We start from the raw sequence: 8520 nt of genomic DNA on the forward strand, positions 1-8520 counted from the left end.
GGTAGCCGAAACACCCCAGGTGGTGGTTGGGCCACCCCAAGCCCAACTGGGGTGGTCCGACCACCCCTTAATATTTTATTATTTTTGTAAACTTCTTATTATTATTTTTTTAATTAAATTTCAAATATATAGAATATTTTATTATTATTTCTATCAATGTGACATATGTTTCATTTATGGCCTTAAGATATCTCTCAAGAGAGATCCTAATTATTAATTGACATATTTTCTAATTATTTGACATATTTTCAACTATTATAGAGTTGGCTCGGTTGCCTTTATTTTATTTTATTTTTTTTGTAACTTTTCCCTCTCCCCTCTTTCCCGCATTGAATGAAAAAAAAAAAAAAAAAAGGGGTGGGGGGTGGTGGGGGGTATGAGCATTTTTAAAAAAATAATAATAATAATAATTTGAACTTTGCTAGTATTATTTTTTATATTAGCTTAGATTTATCTTCTTTTTAAAGTTGGAATGCTTTGAAATGATGGTAATGTGCAATGTGCAAATTTTAGAGTATACATTTTAGGCAAAGTAGTTGCTACTTGCTTCTCGTCTCGTATTTCAAAGCATTTTCATGAGATATCTCATTCTCTTTTCCATTTAAATAAGAGTAGGAAAATCTCACTTTGTAACAACCATTTTTCCTACGTCAATTAGAAGATCGTACTTTAACTAACATAAGTATGCTAATCTTTGCAAGCAGATTGTACTTTTTTTTCCCTTTCTAATAAGCAGATCATTTTATGTTGATATCTCATGCTTTGGTTTAGAAACAATAAGTTTAACTCCTCTTGTATCCCCCTCCCACGTTCCTGTATTGTATTTGAATAAATAAAATAAAATTATAAAAAATAAATAAATAAAAAGTGGAACCCCTCCAGTGAATTCAGAGCTACATGGCCTAAAAGAATTTCTTTACTAACACATGCCAGCTGGTTCTAAAATGAGTCCCTTTTGTGATCCAAAGTACTAATATCGCCTATTATATATATACAACCTTTCGAGTAATGCCGTTATGGAGAGAATCCGTTTTTTAAAGTGTCAATTATGCTACATAGATTTAATTTAAGGGTGAATTAAATTAAGCTGGAAGAGAAATGATAGGATTATAAAATATTTTACAAAATAATTTTATTGTCCTATAATGATTGAAAACGAGTTAAATTTATATTTTAAAAAATTTAATCATATTTTAAAAAAAAAAAAAAAATTAGAAGCCTAACAATTTTTCAGCTGAAAAGGCTAAAAAAAAAAAAAATTGCTAAATAGAAAATCTCTTTTTAAACCATGAGATGGTAGAATTTGTAAATGGGTTAAAGTAATTCCAAAAATATTTATGTATAATATTTATCCCACAAAAGAAAAGGTAAGTGTGAAGTGGGAGAGTGTTGTTCTCAAAGTTAGAATTGTCAGAGTCATTCATTTATGAGGACCTCAAAGGGAAGTTGTGGCATTTAAAACTCTCCGCATCCAATTCCCAATGCTCCAATTACCTCACATTTACTCCGATCGACGGATGGACGGATGGATGGGACAGATGTGCTCTGTGCCTGCATTGGTGGTGGCTCAGAAACGACCACCCAATCTATCGTGATTCGTGAGAGAGAGAGAACACGTAAGCATGCATGTGAAGCTCATAAATGAGACAATTGGGGCTGAGATTTGTGTCGTCTTCATGTGGTCCCCCCCTCTGGCCTCCACGCACATCCATCCCATCCATCCGTCCATCCATCGATCGGAGTAAATGCGAGGTAGTTGGAGCATTGGGAATTGGATGCGGAGAGTTTTAAATGCCACAACTTCCCTTTGAGGTCCTCATAAATGAATGACTCTGACAATTCTAACTTTGAGAACAACACTCTCCCACTTCACAATTACCTTTTCTTTTGTGGGATAAATATTATACATAAATATTTTTGGAATTACTTTAACCCATTTACAAATTCTACCATCTCATGGTTTAAAAAGAAATTTTCTATTTAGCCATTTTTTTTTTTTTAGCCTTTTCAGCTGAAAAATTGTTAGGCTTCTAATTTTTTTTTTTTTTTTAAAAAAAATATGATTAAATTTTTAAAATATAAATTTATCTCGTTTTCAATTATAATAGGACAATAAAATTATTTTGTAAAATATTTTATAATCCTATCATTTCTCTTCCAGCTTAATTTAATTCACCCTTAATTTAATCCTTGATATATTTGCCGATAGTTAAGAGTAGTAATTACTAACGTTCCTGCTCTGCTAGTTAACGCGCTTTGGACGAATTTTTTTGTTGTTTAGCCCACAAGATCTCCATCAACAATTAAATAATTGATGCAGTTCAACTTGACTTTGATATCAATTAATGCAGTGTGTAGTGATTAGTTTGCCAAGACAAACAAGATAAGAATCACAACTCTTCTTAAAACTAATACTCAATCAAGGATTTAATGTGGATAGAAAAGAAAACCACTCTTAAAAGTGTTTTTCATTGATCACTGGTCAAAATAACATAATAAATTAAGGCTATAGATAGCCATTACATATATTTATACTACCTAGACTCCTGAACCTAAGAAAACGCTCAAATAAAAGTTTGTTTACAAAAATTTATTGGAGCTTGTCTGAACGTGTAAGAGGCTCTTTCGAACCTAACTATGGTTTCCTCGTATTCTTACATGAATTCTCAATTCACACAGCAGCTCGTTCTAACCCAACTTTAAACGAGTGCATCTATGAATAACTCATTCGAACCCAACTTCATATGAGTTATTGAACGAGCTATTTTGTCAACTTGTTTTAAAGCTTGTTCAAACATAAACAACATACGAGCAATTTTGTACGGCTTTTCAATTTTCTTTTTACGGTCTATTTTAACTCAGTAAACATTTGAATTAGGAAAACTTAATGAAATATGACTTTGTAACCCTCTAAATGAGCTTTCCAACGCCATTAATTATGTCTCCATATGATGTCAGAATCGCAATATATGTCCCTTTTGTTAAAGCAAATATGATTGAAAATTGTCCTCTATCAACAACCTTCATTATTCGACCTATGGCCCACGAAGGAATGTGGGTCAAACACGGTAGAGGATTTTCTTCTATCCATTTTGGATTAGAGAATATCCAATTAATAATTAGGATCTCTCTAAGGTCATAAATGAAACATATGTCCCATTGATAGAAATAATAATAAAATATTACATATATTTTAAATTTAAATAAAAAATAATAATAAGAAGTTTTAAAAAATAATAAAATATTAAGGGGTGGTCGGACCACCCCAGTTGGGCTTGGGGTGGCCCAGCCACCACCTGGGGTGTTTCGGCTACCCTAAATTTATTTATTTATTTATTTATTTATTTTTTCAATCTTTATTTATAATTTTTATTAATTGGGTTGAAAATTGTTGAGTTAAGTTGAAATTTTTTGAGTTGAGTTGAATTGAGTTTAAAAAATTGCCAAACTTGAATTTAGAAAAAATTTGAGATTGAGTTGGAAAATCTTGCTTCCCAAACAAGGCCTTAACTTTTATTCTTCCTCAATAACCAAAAAACAAAAAAAACAAAGAAGAAAAATAATTAGAGGTCTTTTTCGTGCCTCGACCGTAGCATAAGTCATACTATATTGATTCTTCTCGAAGTCCATTGTGTACCTGTTAAAATGATAAGAGTAGTTTTAACTAAGATAATCGGGAAATTTTATTTCGACAAAGTCTTCATTTAAATTGGGTCGGAGAATTCTTCTTTTAATTCAAGTTACTAAATTGACATTTGTCTTTAGAGAACGTGATTTTCACATGCTCTAAGGATCTGTTAATTTAATAGACTGAATTGAAGAAATAAATTTTCTTTGAACTGATTTAGAAGAAAACTTTGTTGCATGGGGAAAAATATTAAAATTTGAGAATAGAGGCTAAAAGATGTACTAGTTTTGCAAATTTTAGATACCAACCCGGCAACTTGACCATCCACGAGCCATGGCTCCCAAACATCATTGAGAGTCATGTTGAGGGATCTTATCCATTCTAGGGTGCCCAAAAACGGAACAAGCAGGTCGTGGTCTCCACTGTGAGGAGAGAAACAAAATATAAGGCAAATCTACCATTGAATTGTAGCTCTCAATATGGGTTCCATAGATTCAATAGTGAATTTACAAATAAAAGAGAAGTTTTAGTATCACCTATAAATCAACGATCGATAACCTGCGATCTTGGTGAAATTTTGATGATAATCAACGGTACTGGTAACATCATATGTGTAGGACATGCTCTCATTACATCTTACCCAGTTCTTTATTGTTCCCTGTTGGTCATCATATATAAGATTCTTATGAAGTGATTATTTTATAATTAAAAAAAATGGATTTAATTTGTTAACTAGAAATCAAGTATAAAAGCAATACCTTCCGGATGTGAAGAGCATTTTGTACATTTTCATCGTTACACCAAAGGTGAGAGAGAACGTAAGTATAAACCTACAAAAGAAATAATTAAATAAAATTAGCAAATTAAGCAATTAAGCAAGAGAAAGAGAGAAAATAAAATAAAAAATAAATAAAAAATTGGCTTACCCGGCACCATAAGGCAGGAGGTTGAGACCATGAATGAGGCATATGAATCAACATAGGATTTTGTTCAAGAAATGCTTGAATATTCCATCTTATTCCATCTGATTTTCGGGAAATTAAAGGACAATGGGGTTCCAAAATGTTGGGGGGATTGAGTTTTTCGATGCACTACAATTACAGATTTAATAGTGATTTTTATTTTATATTTTTTTTTAAAATACGGATGAAAGATTAGAAAAATAGCATTTATCATAAATTAAAATGAAGATTGAAAGTAAATGTTATTGGGTATTCTTCTCACCCTCGTCACAGCTTCAAGATCTTTCAAACATTCTACATTTTCTGGATCTAACCACGTACTCACCGTCACAGCTTCTTCTGACTGTCTGGAAATTACAATAAAATTAAATTAGTCCCCACAAATTGACAAATTATTTACAGATAATTTTTCAAACAATCATTTCCTTTCAAATGATAGCCGGACCTTAGGGACAGAGTCAGCTTTGAATTTGGGAGAATCAGGGCAAAATTTTTTTTGAGAAGGGACCAATTGACAAAAAAATACCTCAAATTATTATTTTTCTTATAATTCAGAGGACCAGGGCCATTGCCTGTCCCCCTTAAATACATCTCAGTATCCTGTGTTAGTGTTTCACATTAAAATGGACGAAAATTTGTGCATGTTACTAATTACTTGTGTAAAGTTTTTTATTTGAATTATCCAAATTATCCTTAAAAAAAAAAACAGAGGTCGAGATCGAGGGTGGTCCAACCCTAACGAATTATCCAAATTATATATATATATTATTGTAATTTTTTTATTTAAAGGACAAATGCGACATTCTACTTCCTAAAATTGGGATATTTTGGATATTTTAAATAAATAAAAAAAATTGTACATGCCAGTCACATGCAACATTTTCTAACAATTTTAACGTTAAACCCTAATGGGAGGTGTTGACCGCGCGCAAGAAAATGGTAGTTGAAGGGAGTTCAGTGTCACAAACGGTAATTTAGAGTAAGTGCAAATTTATAGGGTGTATGTATAAACGAGAAAGTAAAGAATCCACTAAACTCTCTCAAGCTATACCCAAAAAAAAAAAGACTACAGCCCCGTAGATCATCAAACTTTAAACGATAATATTAATTGGGTAGTTCTAACAAAAAAAAAAAAAAAAATTAATGTAGTCAACCATAAATTTTTATCGATAGGGGCCAAAACATAAATTAGCTAGACATATACTAAAAAAATTCAGGTATATATATACCTAAAAAAATAAAAATCATGGGGTCATTTTTTGAGGATTTACTTGATAGAGTTCATCAGATATAAGTGCCATGCCACGAGCATATTCTACTTTTGCATTGACATCGCCACATTTATCTGTTACTGGGTTGCCAAGCAAGTACCCCTGTTTTCAATTTATAAAGGCAGGGTTTACTCTCAAACGAATAAAAATTAATAAATTTAATTATTTAATTTAATATTCAATCAAGAACTAGCTCAAGTTGCGTAATAAAAATGTTTACACTGAGCTTTATTAACGGCGAGTGTCCGACGCTGTTACTTGCAAGAAAAAAAACATACATGAAAAATCAAATTGACCTTTGGGAGTTGAAATTTAAAAGGGAACCACCTTAGAAAAGAGTAATGCTATCAAATAATGTGATGAATTTTAAGTGATTTTTTACATGTATAGAAGAAAGAAAAGAAAACCATTTAAAACATGTTATGTTAGTGGATGTGAAGAGTAGTAGCACTCGCTCATAAATTACCATTATGTATTTCTTGAACAATAATCGGAACGATGATGCCGGAATATGAATCACCACCAACGTATAGCACATTCGACATGAATTCTGGGTGAATATCCTTTAACCACTGTATCAATCAGCACATATAGAAAGATGAGCAGCTCTTGGAATAAATTCCATTAATATATATATAATCTTTATAAAGAATTATTATTATTATGATCATGTGCTTTAAGTTCATATGAGAATGGTTAAAGTCTCATTATTTTTATAGAATTTTCACTCACCTTCCTCAAGAATTCATAGGTTTGTGCTGCAGATGTTAGATCTGTGATATTGTAACCTTGGGAGCTTGTTGCATATGAGAATCCCGAGCCAACGGGAGCATCTAAAAATATTATGCTAGCAACCTGGAAATTATCACCATTGTTTCATAACAAAGAGTAAACAAACAATCCTCCATAGTAACCATTTTCTCGCATTTTCTAAGTAAACAAACAAGTCTTTACAATCAAAATATATTGACCGAAGCATCTGTGGCCTTTTTGCCTCGGTAATTGTTTTATGCAGCTCTTCAAAAAGACTAGGATTCAACCCTTTTTTTTTAGTTGGTGTTTTGATTTTTTGTAGCCCTTTCTCAATTTGATAATATATATATATATATGATGATTGAATTGATAGATAGAAGGGTATGATGACATACCTTTGTCCATGAATATGGGTTCAACAAAAATGTTGGTAGATTTCCATCGAAATCTTCATAATTAAATGACAATGGACCTACATTAAAGTGCATAGTAATCAAATTAAGGCGTTGGACCCAAAAAATAAATTCTTAAATTTTTAGCTGAGATAAATATTAATAAAAGAAACAACAAGTTCACTTAACATTTCTGACCGATATAAAAAAGAAACGGTCCGTTTGGCAATGGACTTGTTGAAGTTTCACTTTTTTTTCAACTTTCTAATATTTTTACTTTTTATTAAAATTCAAATAAAAAATTCACTACAAAACAAAATTTTTTACTTTTTCATACAAAAAATTTAAAATTTCTATATATATATATATATATATATATATATACACACAAAAGCATTCACGCAAACATGATCTATATATCTTAGGTGAGAAACGGTCCAAATCTTTACTTACATAATGGTATATAATAATTGTGGTTTTTTTTTTTTCTTAGTCAATAATTGAGATTTGAAACCGTACATAAATTGTCAATTTTTGTTGGATTGGGTCTTTGTTCATTTCATTTGAAAATCAATTAGTATTTAGCGAGGGAGGCACTCAAAATCGCACACCGTAATGCATGTTTTAAGAGTCGTCCACGAGAGCAGAGCGGTACTATTGCTCCTCAACAATCCCTCCCTCAACGTAATGCTCTCGCGACTTGAATCCACGACTCTGATACCATTTGTTGGATCAGACCTTCGGAATTCATTCTATCCTCAGTAAAACTAATCAACGTTTATAGTTTCAATATGACAAAAATATCCCTATAAATTAAAAAAAAATGATTTTAAAAAAAAAAACAAAAAAATTTAATTTGAAAATAATATTTTTTTAAACGAAAATTTTTAATTTTTAATTTTTTTTTTAAACGGAAATTTTTATATTTAAAAAAAAAAAACTATTTTTTATTTAGTTTTAAAAAACGAAATTTTTTATTTTATTAAACGAAATTTTTTTATTTTTTTTAAACGTAAATTTTTATTTAAAAAAAAATTATAAAACAAAACAATAAATAAAATGAAAGTTTTCAATTTTTATATATAAAAAAAAAATCTAAATTTTTTAAATTTTTTTCTTATAAAATGGATTTTTTATAAAAATAATAATAAAAAATTGGCCATCATTTGGATTTTTTTGTGTTAGTTTTAGGCTTTTTAAAGAAATTTTAGTATTTTTGTTTTTATTTTACTAAGGCTAATTTTGTCATTAGAGAACATTGATAATTTTTGGTAGTTTCGGTGGTAGTTTGTGCAAACAATACAGAGGATATGAAAAACTGCTTTGGAATGAATAATCCAAGCATGAATGTATATTCTTTTATGTAGTTGTACAATGGTTCTTAGTAAGGTAAGTTACAATGAATGTACCCCTATACAACAAAGAAAAGTATCAAAGGAAATGATAATAAGGGAGAATCATATGACCGTTGCTCTGTACAAGGCAACTCTGTACAATATCTCTGGGAGATTTGG

General features: G+C 30.5%; 3 protein-coding genes across 3 annotated transcripts in view; 1 reads left to right on the forward strand and 2 right to left on the reverse strand.

Annotated features, from left to right (window-relative positions):
- Positions 1–3499: 3499 nt before the first annotated feature.
- On the reverse strand, positions 3500–6102 carry LOC132185806 (serine carboxypeptidase-like 18). Its single transcript, XM_059599598.1, has 8 exons — positions 6082–6102; positions 5862–5963; positions 4853–4937; positions 4555–4719; positions 4387–4458; positions 4165–4286; positions 3937–4050; positions 3500–3637 (listed from the first exon to the last, which is right to left on the reverse strand). The coding sequence occupies exons 2-8, from the start codon at positions 5900–5902 to the stop codon at positions 3514–3516; spliced, it is 723 nt and encodes a 240-aa protein (XP_059455581.1). The 5' UTR covers positions 5903–5963; positions 6082–6102; the 3' UTR covers positions 3500–3513.
- A 64-nt stretch (positions 6103–6166) lies between these two features.
- Positions 6167–7640, reverse strand: LOC132185807 (serine carboxypeptidase-like 18). Its single transcript, XM_059599599.1, has 4 exons — positions 7618–7640; positions 7010–7086; positions 6594–6716; positions 6167–6433 (listed from the first exon to the last, which is right to left on the reverse strand). The coding sequence occupies exons 1-4, from the start codon at positions 7625–7627 to the stop codon at positions 6317–6319; spliced, it is 327 nt and encodes a 108-aa protein (XP_059455582.1). The 5' UTR covers positions 7628–7640; the 3' UTR covers positions 6167–6316.
- A 740-nt stretch (positions 7641–8380) lies between these two features.
- The window catches only part of LOC132185078 (SKP1-like protein 1A), a 14247-nt gene continuing 14107 nt past the window's right edge, over positions 8381–8520 (forward strand). Inside the window, exon 1 of the mRNA XM_059598903.1 lies at positions 8381–8395. Within this exon, the coding sequence (XP_059454886.1) occupies positions 8381–8395 (15 nt within the window). The remainder of the gene's footprint in view (positions 8396–8520) is intronic.

This window comes from Corylus avellana, chromosome ca6 (assembly GCF_901000735.1).
Source record: "Corylus avellana chromosome ca6, CavTom2PMs-1.0".
Lineage (NCBI taxonomy): Eukaryota > Viridiplantae > Streptophyta > Magnoliopsida > Fagales > Betulaceae > Corylus > Corylus avellana.

What these genes read in the sequence shown, in the direction of transcription:
- LOC132185807 (XM_059599599.1), bottom strand. An exon ending in ACCCATATTCATGGACAAAG is followed by an intron (nt 6,717 to 7,009) that starts GTATGTCATCAT and finishes GATAATTTCCAG; the next exon opens with GTTGCTAGCATAATATTTTT. An exon ending in CCTATGAATTCTTGAGGAAG is followed by an intron (nt 6,434 to 6,593) that starts GTGAGTGAAAAT and finishes TGATTGATACAG; the next exon opens with TGGTTAAAGGATATTCACCC.
- LOC132185806 (XM_059599598.1), bottom strand. Translation starts at nt 5,902, where the DNA reads ATGCTCGTGGCATGGCACTTATATCTGATGAACTCTATCAA. An exon ending in ATCTTGAAGCTGTGACGAGG is followed by an intron (nt 4,720 to 4,852) that starts GTGAGAAGAATA and finishes CTGTAATTGTAG; the next exon opens with TGCATCGAAAAACTCAATCC. An exon ending in TATCGATCGTTGATTTATAG is followed by an intron (nt 4,051 to 4,164) that starts GTGATACTAAAA and finishes CTCTCCTCACAG; the next exon opens with TGGAGACCACGACCTGCTTG.